This window comes from Gasterosteus aculeatus, chromosome 20 (assembly GCF_964276395.1).
Source record: "Gasterosteus aculeatus chromosome 20, fGasAcu3.hap1.1, whole genome shotgun sequence".
In the NCBI taxonomy this organism is placed as follows: Eukaryota; Metazoa; Chordata; class Actinopteri; order Perciformes; family Gasterosteidae; genus Gasterosteus; species Gasterosteus aculeatus.
This window is the reverse complement of record NC_135707.1, coordinates 6871120-6897153: the sequence shown is the minus strand read 5'-3', so window position 1 is coordinate 6897153 and position 26034 is coordinate 6871120. Positions and strand designations below refer to the sequence as shown.

General features: G+C 48.4%; 2 protein-coding genes across 5 annotated transcripts; one reads left to right on the top strand and one right to left on the bottom strand.

The window, feature by feature from the left end:
• Positions 1 to 291: 291 nt before the first annotated feature.
• On the bottom strand, positions 292 to 7245 carry flad1 (flavin adenine dinucleotide synthetase 1). 2 transcript variants are annotated; one of them, XM_040165418.2, is made up of 12 exons: positions 7064 to 7245; positions 5618 to 6125; positions 4637 to 4721; positions 4310 to 4478; positions 3484 to 3861; positions 3020 to 3133; positions 2678 to 2945; positions 2443 to 2590; positions 2113 to 2211; positions 1756 to 1945; positions 800 to 873; positions 292 to 717 (listed from the first exon to the last, which is right to left on the bottom strand). In XM_040165418.2, exons 3-12 carry the CDS (start codon positions 4642 to 4644, stop codon positions 582 to 584), a joined length of 1584 nt encoding a protein of 527 aa, XP_040021352.2. In that variant the 5' UTR covers positions 4645 to 4721; positions 5618 to 6125; positions 7064 to 7245; the 3' UTR covers positions 292 to 581. The 2 variants fall into 2 exon arrangements, with proteins under 2 accessions (XP_040021352.2, XP_040021353.2); XM_040165419.2 differs by lacking the exon at positions 7064 to 7245 and having other exon boundaries at positions 5440 to 5675.
• On the top strand, positions 7114 to 25692 carry shc1 (SHC (Src homology 2 domain containing) transforming protein 1). 3 transcript variants are annotated; one of them, XM_040165417.2, is made up of 13 exons: positions 7114 to 7383; positions 17168 to 17359; positions 17608 to 17678; positions 17992 to 18055; positions 19068 to 19187; positions 20241 to 20294; positions 20609 to 20660; positions 21213 to 21339; positions 21423 to 21588; positions 21869 to 21926; positions 22066 to 22182; positions 22740 to 22999; positions 23162 to 25692. In XM_040165417.2, exons 2-13 carry the CDS (start codon positions 17171 to 17173, stop codon positions 23288 to 23290), a joined length of 1407 nt encoding a protein of 468 aa, XP_040021351.2. In that variant the 5' UTR covers positions 7114 to 7383; positions 17168 to 17170; the 3' UTR covers positions 23291 to 25692. The 3 variants fall into 3 exon arrangements, with proteins under 3 accessions (XP_040021351.2, XP_040021350.2, XP_040021348.2); XM_040165416.2 differs by lacking the exon at positions 7114 to 7383 and adding an exon at positions 10470 to 10670; XM_040165414.2 differs by lacking the exon at positions 7114 to 7383 and having other exon boundaries at positions 16612 to 17359.
• The last annotated feature ends 342 nt before the right edge of the window (positions 25693 to 26034 follow it).

The following is a 26034-nucleotide window of genomic DNA, read 5'->3' as shown; positions in this document are numbered from 1 at the left end:
GATTCAATCCCGTCTGGAGACAGAGAGGGTAATTCATTCTAATCACATGTGCAAAACGAAGGGGGCAAAAAAGTGAGAAGCACGCGCCCGTGAGGCACAGGAAGAGAACTGCAGCATGGAGGGTTTTTTCTTCCAGTGAAGAGACGCTCAGTTCAATAAGCTGCACTCTGCAAATATCAATATTCAGTGAGACACCGATGAGTCAATCTGACCTTCAGTGTCCGAATCTCCAGAACCGGTTTGTCTCACCTTGACATAAACCTTTTCACACCACTCACTCGTACATATTGATAGAGGTCGTCTTTGTTTTGTTTTTATTGGATTCAGAAATAAGACAGATAGACTCATGAATAAGATAAATCAAGAGCGATGTTTAAAGCCCAGCCAGTCTGTGTGCAGGACAAATAGTAACATGACAATGGATGGAAACAAACACACGCGGCTAGACTTCATTCACATAGAAATCCCGCAAATATTCACAGGAGGGCTTAATAATAACGTCCGTGTGTCTTCATATGTGCAGGGTGGGGGGGCTTGAAAGACACACACACACACACACACACACAAGAAGTGATCCTCCATCAGGCGCGGGAGTTTCGCTCCTCTTCCTCATTCTCCAGGAGGTAGGCCGCCTTGTACCGCGTCACCCCCCTCCCGTCCACCACCTGGAGGGACGCGTTGCGACAGGTGTTGTCCATACTGCCGAGTGAGGTGTACCTGCAGGTCGGACGGAGACGTTTAAAGACCGAGAGATCGGCACCTCGGCAGGACGCGCGGCCTGTCTGCGTGCAGGTCTTACCCTTTGTCGTAGAGAATGCAGTAGGGCACGAACAACGTCCTCAGGAAGGACCAGATGTCGTGATACGTCCAGTCCTGTAGAGCGTTGCAAGACATTTAATTGGTTTGGGATTGATTCCAGATTAGTTCAAATGAGGATCCCTTTGAGATGCACTAATGCAATGAAGGGCAACATAAATTACCGTGAAATGAGATCAACTGGTGTCCTGTATGTATCATTTGTACTACAGCAGCTGTCACAGTGTGACCGTTAACAGCCGCTCCAAAAAGCATTTGCCATTTCTAAAGCCATTAGCAAATCCAACGTAAACATCCATTCTTTAGGTAAGTTGAGCAGATGAAAAAGTGGCATCAGATATTAATGCGTACATAAGATCAAGTGTCAATTCTGTCATGAGACGTTTTTGATGTTAAATATATGCGTGTCACACTAACAAAACGTTGTACCTGGATAGCTTTCTAATGCAGAGGTGTGTACGGAGAATGCGCATGTGTGTGTGTGTGTGTGTGTGTGCGTGTGTGTGAGGTAGGAGTGCAAAATATTATTATCATCGTCTTTTACAGCCATTACTGCAGGGCTGTTGAATTGCATTAAACTGTGCGGGCGCGCTGTTATTTCGTACACAGCCTGTAGATCTGCACTCTGAAACTCCAGTCAAGATGACAAATAACATTAAGTGTAACAAGGGAAAATTGCCAGACTGCAGCAGTGAAAACAGATTTCGATTACCAGTCAAAAAGCAGTTTTTCCTCAAGCACTGTACACACACGACTGGTTGCTTTTGATTTTTTTTTTAAAGATTTTTAAAATGCGCTTTAGCTCAATGTCGTTTTGCACATATCCAGCTTGGTCGACTTTTTTGGAGGGGTGAGGGGGGTTATCTGAGACCCTCCATGATATGACTCTGGGCTCTGTGACACCTGAGATGGATGCAAACACAATAAGGTATCTCTCACCAGTAACGGGTTGACTCTCATGTAGTCTGGCCAGCCGGGGTCAGTGGGACACATGGCCGTGAGTGTGTGGGAGTACGGGTCGCTCCTCCTGGTTCCCATGAGGACCGCTTTCAGCTCCGGCCTCCTGTCCTGTACCTCGCTCAGCGCTTGCCGTATACTGCCCTCCACGGAGAAGATCTCCAAGTCGTACCTACAGGAGACACCACCCCATTTAACGAGTTCTTGTTCGGCAACATGAGGGGGTTTAGGACACTTATTTGTCGAGGGTGGAAGTCAAATTGAATTAAAAACGACATAAATCTGCAAAAAAAACAATCGGCCGCTAACAGTATGCCATGTGGTAGACCGGCGCCTCACCTTTTAATCGTGTCCTGAAGGAATCTCTCCATTTCTGGGAACGGCGCGACAATACGGATGTACAAGGCTTTCACTTTGTCTTTAGCTTCTGGATGTCGCCTGAGAGTGACGAGACATTCCGTTGAGAAAGACAAGAGGGACAGAGAAAAAAGATTAGATGTTTATCATTATCTGTCCAATGCATGGTGAAGAATTGTCCAAACAGTAGTCCGTCCCAGCGCGTTTGCCTCTCCCTCACGTCTTTCCTCCCTTCTCTCAGCGCGATTGTTGTTCCCCGGTTTAAAATCAGCCCTTCCACCGACTGTCTCACTCGCCCCCCCCCATTGTTACCGTTTCAGCGCTGCGTAGTAGAGATGCAGCAGCGCTGTGCAGTCCTTCCCTCCGTTGAAGCCGATGCAGACCTCCTCTGTCGAATACTGATCCAGCGCCGCCTCGATCGTCTTCAGCGCGGACATGACCTTCTCACCCAGCGGTGTGCCTGCGGGGGCACCAGATCAACGGATGCTTTTTACAGAGTAGAAATAATCCTGCATTGTAATGTGCACACGCACATATTCTATTTTACCGCTGTTGGCCAGTGTGTAGACCTCAGCTGAGGCGATGGACACCGGGTCGGTCACTAGGGGCACCACGCTACCCTCGGGCAGCTCGTCCAGCAGCTGCGCCCGGGTTTTGTCCACCTCCTCCTGGCTATCCGAGTCCAGGACCAGCCTCACTCTGTGATAGTTGCTCAACCAGTCGGGGTAGGAGCCGAGAGACACCTTTCGACCCCAGTCGGCCTGCAGCTTTGTCAGCACGGGGGCGATGTCGGTTTCGTCCGCATCCACGAACACCTTGTGCAAAGGACATGGCGGTTTTAAAAACCTCTCTCGGGGGAATTCGCAAACAGGTGCGCTCGTGGTGTTACCTCACGGGTGTGAAAGGTAGTCCCCGAATCGGCGAAGAGGTGCCGCAGCCCGTTGAAGGCCCTCTCCATCAGAGACGGGACGCCAGGGAAGATGTAGACGTTACGCACGCTGACCTAGAGGAGATGATGGGACACGTCATATCCTGGGAGGATGTACGTCGCCTCGGCAGGCCGTGCGTAATCGACGTTTGTGTCTCAGCTAACCGCAAATGTCCTTTTGTCTACTTCTTCACTCCTGTAGTGTCTGCTGAGCAGTTGATGTTGCAACCTCAACTAACCGAAATTACCCCAGAACAGGACGGAACAGAGAGAACATCGTGTGACCGCGAGGCCTGAAGGTTGCCTCAGTTTTACTCCGAGAGTCGACTTAAAAAAGGAAAAGAATCTCGACTTCGATGTCTAATTACGATTGTATCTTGATGAATGAACGGAGCTGACCCCCCCACCAGGCTGCCGTCACTCACCAGTGGGTAGCTGTGCGGTTGTCCGGTCTGAGGGTCAGTTCCGTAGTTGAGTTTAGACGAGCGGGGCACCATGGCCAGCTTCATAGCCGCACTGTTTTTATCCGTCACCCCAAACAATTCCTCGACCACCCGGGCGAGCTCAGGATGGTGGTACAAATCTTCTTGGAACGCCATGGCGACACTCTCCAAGGTGACGTCGTCGTGGGTGGGGCCTATGCCCCCCGAGGTGATGAGATGCGTGTACTGAGGGGAAAGGAGGGCCACCTCTTTGGCGATGACCTCCTGCACGTCGGGTACGACCGTTATGCGCTGCACGGACACTCCGAGCTGTCTCAGCGCTCGCAGCAGGAAGCCGCTGTTTGTGTCCACCGTGTGGCCCTGGGGAGACCAGAGGAGAAACACACATATTCAAAGACCGCACAATGAGTCCAAGGTCGCGCTTGAGACCTTTCAGCGACTCACGGGGAGCATGTTTTTGAGACACGACATTGGACTAAGACCTAATGATTAAATCATGATCACGTCAAGTCAGAAAAAAGAAATGTTGAAATTGTTGTTTGAAGACGGAGCACTGGTGCTACATCAAATAACCCTCTCAAGGTTTTCCTGGAGTTACACATTGTGTAAGAGAGCCGAGGCATACTGATGAATTGGGGTGTCACGCTAGAATGTATAATCATGAAAGTCGAGTGCGCAGATTTAGTAGAAGAAAAAAAAAAACACGAGGGTTTGTTTCGATTTTCTCAAGTCCGTTAAGTTCAAAGGGTTCTCGGCGGGAGGCTGTCAATCCCGCAGATGCAGATCAGTCGTACAACAAGTATGTCACCTTGAGTATCTCGTCTCCGATGATGAGAATGGCGGCAGTGGAAGCGCCCCCGTTGGCTGCGGCGGGCGGAATAGAGCCCTGGTTGGTTGTGAACATGGTTGCCTTGGAGAATTGAGCCGCCAGTTTGCTCAGACGCCACACTGCTCTACACGGCTTGGGAAAAGCAAGGCTAGGAGACAGAGGACAATTGTTCATTCACTCGTCATGCGTTCCATGCATGTGTAATTTGTTCACTTTGATCTCTGGACTGGTCAATGCCAACTTTATCTTAACGGGCAATTAAATATAACTTTTCATACTATGAATAAAGTTCATTTTGAATCTTACGTCAACATGAAAGGTCCATATGGTGTATCCCAAATTGTTTCAGTACAGCTCAGGCCTTCATATCGTGTCTCCTACCAGGGAGCATCTTCACACAGACAAGTGAAAGAGACAATTAGATAACTGTTAACTGTAACTAATTAGAAATAACTGGACAATTTGGATTTATAAATCTATAAATGACCTTGTCCATTTGTTTATGTCAACAGTTTGAAGAACTGGTTAGTTGCATTTCAAATACTTGACAGGGATTATTTTACTCAAATGTATTTCTATTATATTCACTACTGTATAGTCAGACCAATATGGCCACACGTGTATCGATTGCACTGAAGGTGTTTCACCGTCATACTGGACAGACAAGCCATAAACTGTTGACATTGAAAGTTTGATTTGTCTACAAGTTGTCTGAAACAGACAAAAAATAATCTGCTGAAGAAATGACGACCTGGCGTGGATATGCGGTCAAATCTAAGATAATTCAGTAACTAATAAAGCTGGATCAAGGAACAAAGGTGTAATGGCACAATGGTTAGCATTGAATATATAATAACATAACATAAAAACATCCCAGAGAGGGCGTTATATCTATTATGATATCTTCGTATGTCTTATTACTCTGTTTGTATTCTATGTGAAGGGGATTTAGGAGTTATAGGAGCGCATTGGTACCTGCACATTATATTTCGTGAGTAAATTGTAAAGTTAACATCGTGATCATTCTAAAAAAAAATGTAAAGAAAGAATAAATACCACAAATTATGTTTTGTTGTCGATAGAGCGTCAGGTAACGTGAGCTAACTTACGTGACAAATCTTAGCAAGTCTCCTTTCTGTCGTGAACCTATTGGGTGTCACTAGATTGCTCACTACACTTTCATGGTAGATTAAATTCTGTCTACAAAGTCGATTCATCTCCACTGCCATACACTGTGAAGAAACACTATATTGTTTATATAATGTTAACAAAACTGAGGCAACTTACTCATGAGTCGCGTATGACCTCGTTGCGTAGTCAACCGTCTGTGGGGTACATGTCACTCAAAGCATTTTCGATTAGCCGTCCAATCACATTTAAGAACAGCCTTCCCAACAGTCTCGACAGCCAATCAGATTCACGGAATTCTGTCTTTAACAGTCAGTCTTCAAGTACACGGAAGTAACAGACAAATCCTTAAGTGCAAAAACGAATCGGCGCAGTACGTGTCCTTTGCACAAAATAAAGATTAGTATGCCAATCCGAACGGTACCAACAACTCGTATATCTGCAAGTTTTCTCTTTGAACGATCTTCCCCGTGTATAACGTATAACGGGGTATTAACGGCTACAAAGACCTTGTTGTCCTCTTCTTCTCGACCACCTGAACCCTGAGCGCCGCTGTGCCTCTGCTGCCCCCACTGGCCGGAGGAGCAATGACATGCTGCTGGGGTTTCTCATCTGGAGGTGGCGCATGTTGTCTAGAGCAGCGAGTCTGGCTTCTTTGGCTCTGCATCTATTAAAAAAGAAGAAAAACAAAGAAGATTAATAGCTGTATTGGCTTGAGAAGGCGTGTTGTGAGATGCACTGTATGTAAATAATTTAAAAAGGAATACGCTGAAGTTCCAGTGGATGGCATCAATTATGCCAAGCACACTACACCAGATAGTACCAAACAACTCTCTCAAGCAATCATGTTTAACTGTCAGAACATTTACGTGTTATATAATATTTGCAGGATTTTAACCATATAGTTGTTATCATTACTACAGTTTTGCAAATACATTACAGTGTGTAAAAAAAAGTAGCTGCAAGCCCTTTTCTGCCAGCAGAAGAAAATAGATAAAGAAAGATAACATTATTTAAATAAATATATATAGGAAAAGTAAAAAATAATTAAATAACAAGTCAGAATTAGGAAAATATTCCAATGTATGGGGCTATTTTACATATTTCATTTATAACACATTTCATAACGATAATATGTGAATGTTTTAGAGAGACAACTCTCACAGAAAATGTATATTATGAGATTATTATGACTAACAACTTTAACAATGGCTGTAGGCGGCACCTAATAAACTGAACTCAATGTCAATATCAAATGAATACTTTGCTATTAGAGACAAACATTAAGGTTGACGATGACCGAACAGTTGTTTCTCCTTCTTTGTTTTCGTATTTCTTAACGCAGGTAATTGGACTCTCGCGGTAACTTGTGGGCGAAAACGGAACTTTATATTTATTTTGCGTAACTTTCGTGTCGCAGCTTTTTGCCGCACGGGTTCTGGGCTTTTCTACTTTTACGCAATCCACACCGAAAGCGCCAGGTGCGTAGCAGACGCGCGCACACACACACACACACACACACACACACACACACACACACACACACAAACACACGCACACACACACACACGCACACACACACAATCCGCGGCCAGATGACGTTACCATTTGTTCGCGGAAGTGGCTTCTGTCGTGACCGCTGAGTGGAGAGAGAGAGGGGGGAGAACTAGGGGGAGGAGAAAGGGAAGGAAGGAAGAGAGAGGGAGAGAGAGAGGTAGAGAGAGAGAAAGTTAAAAAAGAAGTTTTCAGAACTATAATTTCCTGTGAAAGTTCATTCCAAAAAAAAACTGCGAAGGCGCTCGGCCGACCGAAGCCATCGAGCCGTTTGCCCCCGGTAGGTGACACCAAGCCGAAGGGGTTTGAAGCAGCGACAGCCCGCTGGGCAGGAGGGGCAACTCGAGGGGGAAAAGGGAGGAAGAAAGCTGGTGAGTTGATCGTTAAAGTTGACCACACTTTGTCGGGAGCATGGCTGGAGATCCGCCGCGCGCCGTGCGTCACCGCGCCGCGGCCGCAGTGGACGTCTCCAAGGAGCGGGGGGGGGGTAGATAGTTGCCTTACCTCTTCGTGTGGTGCCCACAGTGTTTGGTGGAGGTAAATGAAAGCCTATATATGTGTGAAACTTGCTCATGATCGGACCGATCTCGACAAACGTCAATGTTTCACGTCGTGTTCGGCCTCTCGCTGTCAGGCGAGTTTTCGGGCTTTTAGTCCGTGCAGCTGCCAGCAGACACATTTTGGAGAAGCACAGCGGCCGCAAAGTCGCTCATAAATGACTGTAGTTCGTGTAAAAATGGGCAACAGGGAGCAGTCCATTGAGTGACCTCAAGCTGGAGACGCTTTCAGTAGGTGAACAGAGAACCGCTCTAACAAGGCCTTCGCTTGTGCGCAGAAATGTCCTCAAATTGACTCATTGAGCTGAATGATCGATGAGTGAAAGTTTATTGGCCGTTCATTTTATAATCAATTCACCGTTTAAAGCAAACGTGTCAAAGGCTCGCTGGTTCCATCTTCTCTAATGTAAAGATTTCCTGCCTTTTTCCTTTTTTTTTAGATACTCAACAAAGCATTTCCATTAGAATATGTTGCCTTTTTTAAAATATTCTACTTTGTCTATTTTCTCAATTTTATACGTATTGATTTTGATTAAATAATAATAATGTAAATAATCATTGCAACTGTAAAATAAGTCTTTAAGACTACAAACCTAACGATATATATATATATATATATATATATATATATATCTATCACAGACACACACAGATCTGTTTGCAATCATGCAACAAAATGACAGTTTTGCTCATCTGCGTCGCGGGTAACCATGGAGACCGATCATCAAAAGCCACCTCCGATGGGACAGAGACAGGGTCCCTGAAAGTTCCCAGTGAAGGACAGGCGGGCTGTTATGGAGACGGACCGACGGGCGTGAGGGGATGATTGAGGGGATGAAAAGCGGTGGGCTCGGTGCTCTTATCGGGGTCAGCCACACCGCTCAGACCGGCAGATCCCTGACGTGATGTCATGTGCTGGAAGTCATCTCCGCTGATGAAACGCCCCCCAAAAAAAAAAAAAAACTAGGGCCAGACTGGTGTCAGGAGCCGGACAAACAAGACCCGTGGAAGGAGAGTCCGAGACACAATCCGTCAGTCAAAGGGGGGCATCTCCACTTCTCCATCACAACATTGGCACGATCCGAAATCCACTTGATTGAAATTGGGTCTGTCCAATTCCCCTCAAACGGTATCAATCAGAGGCCGAAAGCTTTCGTCCCGATCGACGGCACAACGTGACACTTGATCTTGTTGCAGCCTTGCTTTGACAGGTGTGTGTGTGTTTGAGCCCACAGACACTTAAGAGATGAATGCTATAGGCCTGATATTAGCCTTGATGTTGTTTTGATACTTTGCCATCGATTTAAAAACACACCGGCGAGGCGCTCTTCCTGCTTCGAGCGCGCCGAGGCCGTCGGCAGCGCCTGTGCGTCTCCGTCCGATGTCTGTGGGAGTTTGTTTCTTTGAGGTCATAGCATGTGGTCGTCCGTCTGTGCCTCGACACAATGGGACTGAGCCTCGGTTGTGTTTCCTCCCGCGCTGCTCGGGGGAGTGCAGTATGTGAGCCGCGGTTTGCTTAAACCCTGTCCTGTGCATTGTTCAGCATGAGAAGTGAGTGCCGCTCGGGTTTGAATGCAGAAAACAAACGATCTGACTTTTAAATCGCACCGTGATGACAGTTTTTGGCCCGGCTTTAATTTGTTTCTGATTTTTTAGGGTCAGTTAATTTAAAGCTGAGTAATGTCTTGATGTCTGGTTAAGATTGTATTTCAATAGTTCACTTCTCCTTTTCAGACGAGGGCTCCTCCGCTTTCCCTCTATAGCCTTCGGGGTGTGAGACTGAAGTTGTACCTCCGCCAAGAAAGGTCACTGGGGTTACGTCAATATCACGTCTGGAGGAGGCTGGATTCTGATTTCCTTTTTCCGTCTCTGGCTCTGATGTAATCTCTTATTCTTCAGGTTAAGGTGATTTCAGAGAAATAATGAATCTCCCAACGACATTACGAACATTATGACTCCACAGGATGTACTCGACTCGGTGTGAGCGGTACGCGTGACGGCAGCACAGTCCACAGGAGAATTACTCTCTGTGGGTTTGCCGACCACGGGCGTTTTCATTCTCTGAGCCTGGCGTTTAAAAAGAAGTAGAAATGACTTCCCCTCAGTTTCATTAGAAATATCCTGTGCAAACGTTCCCGTCATCGTCGTTGTTAAGGGAAGCCTGATCAGTTGGAAATGTGGAAGTGCCGGTCGCGGGAGGGGGGGGGTCAGTAGGAAGGGAAAGATGGAAGGAGATAGAGATGTGTGAGTGTGGTTAGAGGCGGTTGCTGGGGAGGCGGAGGGGGAGGATGGGGGGAGGGGGGGGGTTTGGCACAACCCAAAATAGCCAGCTCACATGTTTGCTGTGTGCGTGGTGTTGAGCTATGAAACCAGCAGAAAGGCCTCCTGCTGAATGCCGGCCTAATCTAATGCTCGCAACCCAACTCCTAATTCACCACTGTTTCATTGCCTATTTTCTCTCTGTCTGTACGTGTGTGTGTGTGTGTGTGTGCGTGTTTGTACGTCTTTTCCAATCAGAGAGGCTCTCTCTTGTCAGCTGCCTCCACCCCTCCACCCCCTCGCCGCCCCCGCTGTGCTCATCGTCATCATTATTGTCTCCATAATGTGAACCGATGTCTCCGGCTTACTGTAGTCCAGGAGGGAAAAGGTCAGGGACTATTAGGCCTGTTTACACATTTTTGGGCCAAGTGTACGTGAGTCCCGGACGCGCAGAGGCAAAGCGCCGGCTCGCTGACTCGCGTTGGACAAGACGAGACACAGGCGCCCCCGCACGTGCTTCCTCCTTCTCATTCCACGGAGTGTGTTTGGACATGCTGGCTGGTTTACTGCCTCTCTCCTCTCGCTCTTGGTACTTCCTCATCACTCGATCTTGCTCCGTGTGCGTGTGCGTGTGTGCGTGTGCGTGTGCGTGTGTGTGGCCAACGGGGTCGTTTATGTATACAGGTGATCGCGTTGAGCTAATGCACGGCTGGAGCAAAGCATGCTGGGAGTCAAGGATCTGCTGGCGGGCCTGCGGTTCTTGTATGTGCAGTGTGCTGACGTGCAGTCTGGTGTGTTTACAGACTCACAGGAAGCTTGTGTTTTGGACAATGGATTATACAGTAAGACATTCAAATGATGCAACGTGCTTATCTAAAGCACAGTGGCAGAGGGCTCATAACTCATGTGTAAAATGTAAATGAGTTGGTTTTAGTAGTGCGTTATGACATGTGCATTCAGGGCTACGAGATTACTGCAGAAATGCTCTAAAATATATTTTTAGAGATAAAGGTGACCGCAGTTTTAAGAGTTATTCATTTTTTCACTATATCAAGAATAAAGCCTGCCGGAGGACGTGTCTTACATACCTGTCATTCAATTAATTTGAATTCAACTTTATTGAATTGTGTAGTTGGTGATGAAAAGGTGGAGCTCGGTGTGACTCATAAAGATTGGTTTCTCAGCAACGGCAGAAAACCGTAATGTTATTCATCGGTTTATGAACAAAGCCCAGCATGTAGTCAAGGTAACATACAGTTTGATACATTATATTGGTTCATCCCTGTAGAGGATTTCAGAAAACAGACCATATTTAATTTAACGTTTTCCCCCTCCAGCGGTCTAAAAGAAAAATATGTCCAGTGTGCTGCAATAATGTGAAAATGAAAACTGAAGTCGCCGTGTACGATCGTGCCGCTGCTGCGTGTATTTAAATGTTTTATGGTTTGAGTGAGTTACAGTTACACTCGGTCTTCCAATGAATACATGTGTTTATAATAAATGATCAGATGTTCAGTTTTCTGATGGAATTTGTGGAATGGGCTTTTGATTAAACTTTGTGCTCATTTTGGCAGTTTCTGTTTCTGGTGCTGCTGAATTTTATTGCATGAAAAAAAAAAAAAAGAAAGCGATGTGTATCATCTGCAAGGTGTAATTACTATTCAGTTTTATTAGGATGTACATAATAATCCGCAGATTATTTTTCTAAAAATACAAGCCACAGTGTGTGATGAGCTCCAGTGTTGGAGGGGGTTGTCTTCGCTCTCTGCAGTTCTCTCATTTTTGTCCTTAACACGCAGCCCTGCGTGCGACGCCGCGGTGGTCAAACCGAGTACTGCAGTGACTGCGCGTCGGGGTGTCAGCTGAGGACTCTCTTTATATCTACTCTGCCGTGTTCCCGTGTCGCTCTACGGGTGGTTTCCTCCTCCTTTCCGTTACGCTGCTTTCGCATTAGATGCGCTGTATCGTCAGCACTGTCGCCGCCGCAGATTCACCCGCTTGTCATCGTGTTCGCCTGGCGATGAACTGTCCTTTCCCCCCTGAGGGAGCTCTATTAGTGTAGCACCAACCATAGGGGATGATTATCACGTGAATATCTATTTATTTATTTATTTTATTTTGTCCGCTTTCATCAAGGTTACATAGAGTGACCTCGTGACACGCTCCCTCCTCCCTCCGTCGGCCTGCCTCCTTTCTCTTCCTCGTTCGCTCGGTTTCTCAGGTTACCAAACATGACCCCCCCCCATCGTCCCCCTCCCAACACATGCACACACAAACGCCCCCACCCTCGCTTCCTCCACGGCGCCATATCCCCCTGGAGTGTGTGCATTAATGTGCAGGAGTGTGCATACACATGCACACACTGTGAAATGACTGAGGCTGCAGATAGGTGGGGGGGGGGAGCAGGAAGGAGGTAGATAGGAGAAAAGGAGGTGGGGAGGGCAGAGGCTGAGAGAGAGAGAGAGAGACGGTACGAGAGAAACTGGGAGGCAGCATCTCCCACCCAGACGGGAAGGAGGGGAGGGCAGACAGCGTGCCCGCCCCTCGAACAGACAGAGGTGAACGGAAAGTGGACATGAGGGAGAGCGAGAGAGAGAGCGAGAGAGACGTGAGGGGAGAAGAGGAGCACAATGAAGGAGTGCCATTGTCCATCCTGCCAGCACTGCCATTTCACCATCTGCTGTGAGAGGGAGAGAGAACGATAGGGAGGGAGGAGGCAAGTCAAGAGAAGAGGAGGCAGCCAAACGGAGGAGAGGATAGATGGAGAGGAGCTGCCGCCGGTGACTTTGTGAATTAATCGAGCGGAAGAGTGGATCAGAGGAGGAGCACGTTTTTCTTTTTTTCAGGGAGTGGACGGACGGAGGGACAGACACAGAGAGAGAGAGAGGGGGAAGAGGACGGATGGCCGAGACTGTTTAAACATTTATGTGATCTCATGTGAATATGGAGCCCGGCTTTAGAGGAATCTCCATGGATTATCAACTGTATGCTTTATAAACCAAAACAGGAGCTATTTATGCTTTGCCATTCATAAAAAAAAAAATCAGTCTTGGGGAATTTAATTAGGCTGTCTTCATACAGGACAATTTAAATAACTTTTTTTGTTAATATAGGTTCTCGTTGTGACTGTCTTTATGTGCATTCTCTGCAAGAGTGTGCACAGAATATTCAGGTTTTTCTGCAAGTTTCCTAAGCATCACTGTTGTCTAGAAGTAAATTAGATGTTGTAGCTGTTTACTGTTGTTAGAAAAGTGACTCTTGTCCTTTTTGAAGGAATCTCAGACATTCAGTTGGAGTCTGTGCGTCCCGCCGGCTCGGGATTCAACATTGACTGAAACCTATCGACCTTTCTGCAAGCCTTTACTTTTTCTTGCAGCTGTGTTGTGGAAAAAAAAAAAAAAAAAAAAATCTTCAACACGGAGCCTTTGATGCAGCAACTAATTGCTGTCACGTGATTTGACGAAGCAGTTATCTCTTTGTCTGAAGATTTCTGCAGTTGTGGGGACTTCTCAGCGTTCCTCCGCAGGCATCTCTCTTAATGGCTGTTGCCATAGCAACGAGCAGCAGCTGCAGATGGAACAAGATGTCAAGTTCGTTTATTTGTTTCTCTCTAAACAAACGGTGCTGTTCCATTGTGTAACTGTACATTTAGCAGACAAGAAGACTTGTTAAGTCCACAATTGCGTGCAGTTTTTGGACTTTATACACGGCTGTTGTTTTTTCCTTTTCTTTACTAGACAGTCTTGTCTATGCAGCAGACTCTGGGAATCAAGGTTGTTTCAGGTCACCTATCCCACCCCGCCCCCCCCACCCCTTATTCTGTGTAGTCTTGTGCTAGTCAGCGCAGCCCTGTTTGTCCCAATCTCTCCTTTTTTTTTTTTTTTTTGTGATGGCAACTATACCATCTTCCTCAGTCAAGCTGATGTGCCGTTACCGGGAGCAACGGGGTGAATGAGCTCTTGGCGGCGGTCTCACCTGTCTCACTTGTCACCAACCACCGATCATCAGGAGCGCTGTGCTCGTGACAGGCGCTTCCTTTTTACTGTCTCTGTGTGGGTGACTCAGGTTTTCTCCTCATGTAGAGGGTCATTTCCGCCGCAGTCACCTGACCTACACTGTGTCCCGTGCACCAACGCGCCCTCTGGCCCACTTGTGTGTTAGAACACAGCTGGACGTTCCTCTCCGATGTCCATTTCCGTTGGGTCTTTGGCCTTTTTTTTAAACCGCTAACTCCTTCTTGAGGCTAGTTTCCTCTGATAAAACGGGTGTGACGGACTGTTTTGTTTGTTCTGCATGCTCTTTGATTGTCCAGCTACCGGGCGTCTTTTGTGACTTTTTTCCCTGCCAAACTTTCTCTGGAGATCATCGCAGCCTGTCTGGCGCTGTGTGAGTACGACTGGATCCTCCATGGTGCTTTTTTTTTGGCGGACACCAGACGGGATGACTGGCTGAGTTGCAAGACGGTCCCTCTGTGGTGCTAGACTGGCGTAGGCGACTGTTCCCTCGGCCGTGCGTCCCGCGCCCACGACGAGCTGGTTTTTCGCGTACTTCAGACGCGGTTAAGTTCTGTGTGGAAAGAAATCCTGGCTTTGCATCACCGACACGTCGGTGCCACACTTAAACCTTTCGAAAGGTCGAGGGATTGCTCGCTGCAGGTCCCTGGGTGCGGCCTTTCTGCCTGGACTGTTATCGTAAAACGTGCTGCTGATTGCCCCCAAGGTCGGACTACGCAGAACGTGAGGTGTTGTGCGGCGTCTGTTTGGTAGTTTCCTGTAGAAGCGAGAGATAACCTGCCGCTTTGATAAGGACGGAAGCGGTTTGAGAAGTAGGGAGCGCTTGGCTACCTTCGTGTCGCGTGGCGCTGCGTCCACGCTCTCCTCTCAGGTAGCGGACTGTAGTCCGGCCTCGTTATTTGAACCAGGCGGTGACCACAGCAAAGTGAGAAGAGCGGCTCGATGAGGGATCGGCACGGCGACGAGGTGCAGTTTCAATCGAGCCTCTCCAGCCGAGTGAGTTCAGGTTCAACTCTGACGAGCATCCAGCCCCCTTCAGGGAACCCTGGGTTAGGACATCAAAACCGACAAATCAGGTCTCATTAACATCACAACAAGCCCGCCGGTAGTCGTCGTCAGCCGATGACCTACATTCTCCGTGGTTACATCACCACCGTGCTACTGCAGTGTGTGCCACTGTATCAGACAACATCTCAGACTCAATGGTGCTCTTTAGGGAGGGGGGGGGGATCCAACCTCTTAACTGAGGTGACGAGTTTTAGGTAAACCAACTTCAACCAAGGCAGCCTCAGTTGTTTTAACCACATCAGGAACTTTTGTCAGGAAAGGGCCCGACACTGCCGGCCCGGTCTTAACTACTAACTTCTTTTCTTTGGGATTTCTACTGGTGTCTATATATAGGGGGCCACAACGAGCCTCTAGCCATCACTCCCCCCCCCAAAGTCCGCGGGGCCCACCGCCAGGGCTCACCATTAATACATTAGACAGAGGGAGTCTAAAACAGGGCAGCCTGGAGAACGGGCGGGCAGACGAGGGAGGGGGCGAGGGGGAGATCATCTGGAAGAGGAGAGAGGAAGTGGTGGCGAGGGAGAGGGCGGAGGCGTCGGAGAGGCAGAGACTGGCAGAGCACATCGTGTGGAGGAAGAGGGAGGGCTTCCAGGAGAAGACGGGAGACCGAGAGAAGGGAGGAAAGGGCGCCGACAAAGTGCCAGAAGTGATCTGGAAGAGGAGGGAAGACGAGGAGGAGGTGGGAGACGCGGGGAGGGCGAGAGCCATTCAGAGGGGACACGAAATCATTTGGAGGAAGAGAGAGAGGGAGTGAAAGATTTGAGTGAGCATGTGTTAAAGAAAGAAAGCGTGCCGCGCTGGGCACCGGCCATACATCAGTACGCTTCTCTCTTCTGTAGCCTGGGCTCCATTGGGCTCTGTAGTATCGACCAATTGGAGCCGTGCACAGATTGTGTGTGTGTGTGTGTGTGTGTGTGTGTGTGTGTGTGTGTGCGCCTGTGCGGCCGCGGTGTTCGTGCGTGCAGCGCCCTTGCGATCCCCTCGTCGGGCCGCTAATAGCATATTTATGGGAACGCATAAAGCGTGATAGAGCTGCCAAGTGGAGCTGCTTCACACGTGCACGCACCTGCGCACGCCAATACACACACACACACACCCACACACGGCGATAATCTCAGTAGCGGTGTGGCGAGGGAAGATTTAGGCTGCCCTCACACGCGTGTGGACACGTCCCGTAGAGGAGCGCACCCTTCAGTGAAGTGAGACGCATGCTGGTGGGTGGTGGGGGGGGGTAAGACGGGGTGGGGGGGGGGGGGGGGGGGGGGCATTGACAGACAATCACTGGTGCTGATTCTCCATGGTGCGCAGAACGACAGCTGGATCACAGGCCCTCGGCGCCAAGTCGAGGCAGGAAGCCCACAGATATTGTTTTACATAATGGCAAAGCGATCGTGCGGTTTCGTCATCAGTTCTCCCCAGCGGGGGGGGACACGGCAAACTGTGATGACGTCTCCGCAGTGAACTGAGGACAGCATGACCCGCCCAGGTGCACTGAGAACAAACTTTCTGCCATTGGCTGGGACGCAACGCTTTCTGCCCCCGCGCCTTTTTCCCACGGCGCTCTGACAGCGGATGAAGCCGCTGTGAACGGCGCTTGGGGTTTCGGTCGCCTGGCGACGGGTGGACGACAGAACGCCGGACAGATGGACGCAGCTCTTACGCCGAGGGAGACCGACAGATGGCCGCTTGTCCTTTTTCGAGGAAAACTTTAAAAAACGATACAAAGGGACTTTCATCGAACCACCGGAGCCTGTGTGGACCCGCTCCTGTGTGGAGCGGGTGTAAAAAACAAACAAAAAAAGAATTGATACTGCGGACTCACTATGGAGCTCGTCCCAAAAACCAAGTACACCCACTTTCGGAGTGAATCGCTGAGCTCAACTGACGAGACCAACTCCAACCCGTCACCGTTCCCTCCTTCCAGTCCCGCCACCCCGCTCACTCCCTCCCCTGGTTTGCCTCCTTCTCTCTCCTCGTCGTCTCTCGCTCCGATCCTGCCGCCCTCCTCTCCCTGCCAGGCTGAGAACAGCCCCACCACCCTGTGCTCCTTCTTTCCCAGAATGGGATCCCTCCGCCTGGGCGTCTCTGCCACGCTGCTCCCGGGACTCAAGGCCTCGAGCAGGCCGCCACAGCGTCGGCCTCATGGCCCTGTCGAGTTCTCTCAGGGCGACCGGAGCAGCTCCGGCTCCTCCCCGCCGCTCCATCGCCCAACCGCCCCTCTGACCGCTCCTTCTCCCCCTCCCCGACCCCCTATGCAGGACATGAACCGGCTGGGAGGGGCGTCCAGGAAGGCCCGGTCGGAAGGGGCCGCCAGGAAGGCCCGGGTGGAAGGAGGGCAGCTGGGCGGGGACGAGTGGACGCGCCACGGCTCCTTCGTCAACAAGCCCACCCGCGGCTGGCTGCACTCGGACGGCGTGGTCACCACCGCCGGCGTCTCCTACAGCGTACGCGTAAGTGATCGGACGCACTCGCACCAACCGCCTCGCCGAGGTGCACCATGAACACACTCATCTCATCTTATCCAGACGGTTTCCTTTGCATGCGTACGACCTTCCTTTCACATTTTTAGAAACTGATGCAGGTCCCGACTGTGGGTGTGTGTGTGTGTGTGTGTGTGTGTGTGTGTGTGTGTGTGTGTGTGTGTGTGTGTGTGTGTGTGTGTGTGTGTGTGTGTGTGGCCTTCCTGTTTCCTCTGCAGTACATGGGCTGCGTGGAAGTGCTGCAGTCAATGAGAGCGCTGGACTTCAACACCAGAACTCAGGTCACCAGGTCAGACTGCACACATTTCACCTGTCGCCGGTTCTGGCCATTTCTCTCGTTCAATTTCTCTTTTTTTTTAATGTCGGGGGGCGATATGTTTCATATGAGGTTTGCTCAGACTTGGAGGAACATCACTCACTCACTGCTTAGGTTGCTTTCTGTCCCTCTACTGCTCTCCTTTCCTTGCTTCCTTTTTTTCTTTCTTTCTAAATTAGAACGTTCTGGAATCTTGGTGGTTTCCTTCTGCTTCCCGTGGGGATGTTTGTCTCCTTAGACGAGCACAGTTTAGGGGCCATAACAACTTCAGTCACCTTTGTTTCAGGGAGGCCATCTCTGTGGTGTGCGAGGCCGTGCCCGGAGCCAAGGGAGCCCAGCGCAGGAGGAAGGTACACACCATGTCCACACACACACACACACCCTTACAGGCCATTATTTATTTATATGGCTTAAGTGGGCAGCAGTGGGACGAGTTCTCTGGATAAGAGCTAGATTTAGCTTGATTGTCCACTCTGTGGTCAGTTGCTATTCAGTCACATATTCTCCCTCTTACACACACACACACACACACACATACACACACATTACACGCACACCTTGATTTACGATGCTATGACACTATAGCGGTTAGTGGGCTTCTTGCAGGTAATTACCAATCCCTCTCTTTTCCCGCCCTCCTGCCACTGGGGAGGCTGGAGAGGTGGAGCAGCAGCTTCACATCGTCTGGCCAGAGAAGCATTACAGACGAGCAGACCGTCCATGTGAAGGCTTCATCTGTCTGTGGACTGTTTTCCTGTAAAACTAAACGCATCCACCATACACAGTGGTGTACAGTCCATAAAACGGAGCGGCTAGTCCAGCGGCTTGTTGCCGCGGTGGCGTTCGACCCGAGGAATGTCTGGCGCACCAGACAAAACACAGTGAAAGGATGTAAACTAGAATAGCTTGAACTCGTTAAACTTAGTCCCCTCTGGGCAGAGGTCACTGCGGCTGAGCATGAGCATCCCGCGCGCTGGCCGCTTTTCTCACAGCGTACGCCAAAATATTCTGAAGCCGATCTGGATGATGGCAATCAGGACAGGGGGGAGGATTGGAATGAACGATCGGGAACACTGGCGCTGGCGTGGTGCAGTGTGATGCTGTTGGCCCGGCCTTCAGTATGTGAACAGTCCACTCTGCTCCCCGTCGGTCACAGTTGGCCTCGGAGACGGGATCACTTTCCCGATTGCAGCTGTTCTTCTACTCACACACACACACACACACACTAACAGGCCTGTCCACTTACGCACACTCAGGAAGGACTCAACGATCTACGGACTGAAGAAAGAAAAGTGTCTGTTGGGTTCTGTTTGTGCACCTTGTTTGTTGTGTACTCACGGACCACGTGGCCGTCCTCCTCAGCCTTCCTCTCGCTGTATGACGTCCATCCTGGGGAAGAGCAACCTGCAGTTTGCCGGCATGACAATCAGCCTCACCATTTCCACCAGCAGCCTCAACCTGTTGGCCTCCGACTGCAAACAGGTAAGACTGGAACCGGCGCCCCGCCGAGGCTGCTTCCCTTCTTCAATCCCTCCTCAAAAAACTTGATCGGCAGAGATTTGATAGTCAGTAAAAGATGCGTCTGATTGTTGCAGCCAGAGGAGAGTTTGGTATCCCGAGTGCACTTAGGCTGTGCAGTTTACTGGAGCTGAGTAAACATGGGGATCTCTCTGCCTGAGGGATATTATGTGGATTTAAAGATTACACAGACTTATTAAAGGTCAACTTCAGCATGGCCATTTATTTATGTAACGGTAAACATGTTATCATCCTCGTGTTATTGTAATTCTGAACCTATTTTGAAATGATCTTACAAGCTTGTTTTTCGGGATGTAAACGGCGTTGATATTGTTAAATCCATTAGCATGTATGACTGCTCAGTCATTTCTTATGATATCACTAATTTATTATAATATATACTAAGATTTTAGTCAGATGAAATTTTACGGAAGGTTGGCCCTAAATAATTTAGATGTTATTATTGATATTATATGATTTATATTTTAAATGGACTTTCACAAAATATGTTAATAAACAGTAACTTAACTCAAGGTATTGTCTTATTGTGCACTGTGCGATTTGACCTTCTGAGGATACAGAGATCAATTTAAAAAAACTTGTTTGCTTAATCATTCTGAATGCAATACAAATCGCTCTCAACCATCGTGTCTACTCCCGCATGGATGCAATCCTCCCTCTCTGAGTTATTAGCAGCCGAAAGATGTTTATTTCTTTCGGGATTTGGTACACACTAGTACAGTGCGCACACATTAACACGCAGCACAAAGAGACAAATAACGCCACGGATGTGGACCACACAATGTGCTCAGTGCATTAGCCAGTGCTGATGGTGGTTATTGATCCAACATGCAGACTGTTAGAAAAAAAAAGGGCTCCAATTGATGCTTCTCAATGGAGGGAAAAGGCACTTTTCTCAGTAATGATTGCACATTTGTCTCTCCATCCACATGCTTTTGTCTCACTTCCCACATACTTCATGTCACCCACGTTCTGTCCTACTGTCTTTCTCCACAGATAATCGCCAATCATCACATGCAGTCCATCTCCTTTGCCTCTGGAGGAGACCCAGTGAGTCACTCTCAGCTCAATCCTACTCCTTTTTTCCATCTTTCTTCAGCCCGCATATCCTTCCTTCCTGTCTTCTGTCACTGTCTATTCCTGTGAATGCTACTCCCTCCATTACTGTCTTGTTACTTCCCGTCACTTCCCTTTCAGCCTCTAGCTTCTGTTATGACTTACAGGCAGACGCAGCTTTGGCTTAATCTCTTCCTTCTTGCTCTTTTCAAACCTTTCTGTCCTAAAACTGCCCTTCAGTTTGTCCTCCCATCAAATTTTTTCCCTCTCCCCGGGTCCCCTGACTGTCTTACCCTGTCCCCCCTCAGGACACAGCTGAGTACGTAGCATATGTGGCCAAAGACCCAGTCAACCAGAGAGGTGAGAAGAAACGGCAACCTGACGCCTTCACTGTAGAATAAAATAGAAACTTTTCTGATTGAGCAGAACTGTGAACCTCGATGCTTCAGTGCACACATTTTCTCTCCACGTTCTGTCTCATTGGATGAGGATACAGATTGCAATCTCATCAATTACTCTAAATAAATGACAAAAACAAGCCATGTCATTAAGATATAAATAAATCACATTAAATAAATGGGACCAGGGATGTTTTTAATTGTTTTGGCACATCTGCTTTAGTTTTGTGTGTGTGCTAAATCTATGAACATGGGTCTGGATTTTCAATGTAATGATAATAATAATAATCCTGTAGTTTTGGAGAAACCTGGTAGGTAACGTGACCAACACGGGTTCTTTCTTTAAACTAATTACTGCCAGTGTGCCCTCTGGCAAGGCACATGGTCATGAGTGTACTGTTGCTGAAAAGGCACACGTGTGCACAATACGATACTGCAGTCTGACGGACTCGTAGTACATGTTTCAGTGCCGCTGCAGCTTCCTTATCAGCCCTTTGTGCCTCCTCCCCTTCAGCGTGTCACATCCTGGAGTGTTCGGAGGGTTTAGCGCAGGAAGTCATCAGCACCATCGGTCAGGCCTTTGAACTGCGTTTCAAACAGTACCTAAAGAACCCTCCCAAACTGGTCACACCCCACGACAGGTAAAGGAGAGAGCCCAAAAACGTGAGCTTGTGTTTGCATTACGTCGGCCCGTAATCTGTACCTGCACGTTTTTTATTCTCAGAATGGCTCCTTTTGACGGCTCCGCGTGGGAGGAGGAAGAAGAAGACGACAACGCTGCTGCTGCTGCTGCTCCACCTCCCGACGTCCCTTACTATAATAATTTCCCCGGAAAACAGCCTCCCCCTGGTGGATTGGTTGACATGAGGAGCCGCCCGGGTGCCACGCTGGTGAGAGAAGTGCACATTAACACAACTGGGGGGGGTGAGATACACATACGCTGACTTCAACACATCCAAACACAACTCCCACTTCAGCCAAGAGAAGCTGCTCTTATGAGCAATGCAACATTTGCACAGAAAGGGTGTCGACTTGCCGAGCTCCTTGCCAAGGACATTGATACGTAACAGCAGTTGGCTCCCTTCGTGATGGACAAATCATCATTTAACCCTTTCTAATAGGAACAGATCCGTGAGTCATTTATTTGCTTGTATGTCTCTCTGTTTGCAGCCCTATGGACAGCCGGGCCAGAACGACATTCACAAGCAGCCGCTGCCGCCTCTGCCGGGTGAGTCTCCGTCCATCCGTCCCTCCGGTCCATCTCTCTCTCTCTCTGTCATCTCGGCTCACTCAGGACTGGAATCGCACGTCCTCTCTTGGCTTTTGTCTCAACCTGTGTGTGTTCGTTTTCTTCTTTCTTATGCTAGTGGGGGCCAAAGAAGGCGGACGGGAGCTATTTGATGACCCTTCATACGTCAACGTGGACAAACCCCGCCACCCAGTTGCTGCCAATGGAAACGCTCACAGGGATGCTTTTGACATGAGTAAGTACTGCAACCGGTCCACCCATGGTGTGTTGGGAATATCGTACCAGGAAGTGGACGGCTGCCTCAACACACTGAACAGTGTACGTAGACAAAAGTTTTGGAAAAGGTGACATCATTTCACGCAAAATGACCACATCACCAAAATGACTGGCGACCCAAAGATGCAGTTGTTTTTCCATGCGAAAGGTATAAAGGTTAATTATTGACCGAGGAGAGCGGACGGCTGTGTGCCGTGCAGACCGCGTAGCTAATTGTCGAGCGGAGCTGTTCACAGACGGCCGTCTTGGGGAAAGATAAGGGAATTGGAGTGCTTAGGTCCCTTACAGGGCCGCTTTATATGACATGATTGGTTGACTGCACAAAGCTTTTCACATGAAAGACACAGTCCACTATCTGTGTTTACCATGAGACTGTCAAATCATGTGTTTGGCTTAAACATTGTCCACACATTCTGGTTCTAAATGGAAAGACGCTTCCCTCTTTACAGGCGTGCATGGGATGTTTTCCACAGATAAACGCAATACTACAAATATATTTGTAATTTTTCTCCCAAGAGCCATTTGACGACGCGCTGGGAGTCTCCGGGCCCGGTGGGGCGAGCTCATCGACGGCGGCGGCGCCCCCTCTGGTGCAGCAGCTGCAGTGCGAGGCCTGGTTCCACGGTAGCTTAAGTCGCAGGGAAGCCGAGAGGCTTCTGACCCGCGACGGAGACTTCCTGGTTCGAGAGTCCGGGACCACGGCCGGGCAGTACGTCCTCACGGGACAGCAGGGGGGTCAGCCCAAACACCTGCTGCTGGTCGACCCAGAAGGAGTGGTGAGTCGGGGGGGTAGGAGAGGTCAAGGGGGAGTACACAGGTCAGGGAGAGACAGGAGAAGAGTCGGGTGTGGGGGTTGGCGGGGGGGGGTCATTTTGTAAGTAGTGTTTGTTTGGGTATGAAGGTAAACTTGCCTTTTAATGCATTTTTTTGTTATTTAGGTTCGCACAAAAGACCACCGGTTTGAAAGTGTGAGTCACCTGATCAGTTACCACATGGACAACAGTCTTCCCATCGTCTCAGCTGGTAGCGAAGTGTGTCTGCAGCAGCCGGTGGAGCGCAGAGCCTGACGATACACACCAAATATACACACACGATCCCGCAGCAGACAAAGACACTTTCATATGCTATAACACACACACACACACATACAATATGCACAAACCATTGCAAAGAGAGAATCACCAGTTCCTCTTTCAAATCACTCCCTCACTGCTGTGGCCACATGTTCCCGTCCTTTCTGAAAGCCAAACAGTGACCTGCAGTTTTCTACACAAATATCAGGCGCATCGCTCCTCAACGGAGAAGCACTGCTGCAATTTCTCTGCATCCTACTGTGAACCAGGGAGGAGCCCTTTGCTGATTTCAGAATGGGCAGAAAATAAATGCAATTTTTTTTTTCAAAGAAGAAGAAAACAAATAAAAAAAAAAAAAAAGTGTGGAACTGAAATGAGGAGAAAGGAGCATTAATGGGACAACGAAAGAGATTTTCGGTGCTTTTAAGCATTTGTTGTTTCCCGCAGGGGAATGACTCCCGTCCTCAGACTGTTCTGTTCGAAGCCAAACACAAGCTGGACGGTAACGGTTCTTTGCTCCGGAGACTTGGAGCTTGAGCTCTCCCCTCAAGTGTCACCGCGGCACTCGAGCGGCAAACCTGACTTTGAAAGAAGGAAAGCAGAAAAAAAAAAAAAACGGTGAATATGCATTAACAAGTTTTCTTCCAACGTAATCAGGAGCGCCTCCGACCGCCCCCCCCCCAAACCGCTGCCCTCCTAAGGACTAAGGATTTGAGATACACCTGGTGGTGCATACCTGGGGGACTGCTAAGCCAATGACCATGTTCTTCTTTTTTTCTTATCTTGGGGCTCATCGCTTGTTGGACAATGTGAGTAGCAGCTGAGCGACTGTTTGTCCCTTAATCCCTCCGTAGAAAACAGACGCAGTTACACCTTTGAAACACAGCCTGCACCACCCGTCACGCCAAAGAGAATCATCTCTGTTGCCGTGACAATTATGAGCGGTTATCCGTCTCGTGTGGTTACAGCGTCGGGGGCGAGTTGAGCCTCTTTCAGAGGGGGGGGGTCTGGCCAAGTATGCCTGAATAAATCAGGAAAAAAAAAAGATTTTTAAAGTAAACTACTTTGATGTCACCCGACAACAACTACATAATGAGGAGCGCCGCTTTGACCTGGTGCTTTCCATTGTTTGCACTGACAATCTATGGGTTATTTCTTTACAGAGGATTCTGACTGAAAGGAAAGGAGAGTAGTTAAAGAGGGGCCTCTTTTAAACGTTGGCTAATAAGGAACGTTGAACTGTGCTGCAAAAAATCATGCAAAATATGTCATTGTAACCAGTTGGGTAATTTTGTGCATCGTGATGTTGATTCATTTTTTTTAATCATTGGAGGGAATAATGTCCTTTTTTGAAAGATGAAATTAAGTTGTTATGTTTGGAAGCGTTGTTAATGTTGAAACCAAATGTTGTTCATGCTGTTTTCACAAACGTTTGAGGATCCGAGGGGAAGAAGTTCACGCTATTGTTTCTACTTTCTCTCTTCCTCTCTTATGTTTATGATGTTGGGTTTTTTTTATATATATTTTTTTAATTGTGCCTTGTTTTCTCGATGCAGTCACGTCACTTCAATGCAGTGACCGTATGTACTTAATTCAAATGTAGTGGACTACAGGAGAATCTTACACAAGCCTCTCAGTTAAAACAAAGACTCTGCAAAAATGACACTCCAATAAACTCACACACACATCCAGTGATGGCAATCTCCTCTGATGCACATGGTTGCACACAGCTTGTAGTCACAGATACTTGATGTCACCATCGGGGTGGTGGGGGGGGGGTTATATTCCGACCGTCTGTAAATAACATCGACTTTTGACTTGTCAGCTTAGCGTTGGATCATTGTTCTCATAGTTGTGTCTCTGCCCGGTTTGTGTATGTGACGCAGACGCCACAGCAACACGACATTTCAACCCGTCAAAGAGATTTAACGGCAGGCTCTTGTAACGCGGGTACGGCTGGGTCGGTCAGATCCTCACACTTTGCCTGATCGGGTGTTTGTAAGTCAGAGATAGTAAATCCAGAGCTTTAAGATCTGCTGTTACGTGTATGTGCGTGTGTGTGTGTTTGTGTGTGCGCTGAAACACACTCGCCTGTCCCTCCGCATCATTAGTGAACCGGTCTCGTGCGATCATCGCTCATCACAGATGCCTTTTTGTTGCATGAAAATCCTTAAGGAAATGTGTCGTGTGTCCTTGGTGGTGGTGATAGTTTTGATGATGTTGTACTTTTTTTAATTTGTGAAAACCAAAGGTTACTTTCAAATAGCGTGCACAGATATTGATTTTTACTTCATACGTTTCTGTTTTAATACTTTTTCTTTGTTTATAGGGAAACATTGCTGTTTACACCTGTATCTGAAAATATAGATTGCATATATAAATACGTATATCATTCATCTCGATTTGTTTTTTTTTATGTAACTGAGTGTGTGTTTTAAGCCCTTTAAGAGTCCCATCAAAGTACACCCAAAAACTTTAATGGAAAATGAAAGAACAAAGCAAACACTGCCGGAAGGTGCGATGGCCTGATCACATACTCTCCTGAACAAAGCGAGGGATGCGGTGGGAGTTGTGCTGGAACCCTCTTGTTTGTGAAAAGACGAGCCCGTGACTGTGGGGAGCCGACTCAGCGATCATCAGAGCCTAGTGTGCGAGGTGCTATACAACAGGGCGGAACAGTGCGCCGGCAAAGGTAAACAAGGCCTTTTTAATCAATCAGCACATGTTTGAAAGCGGGG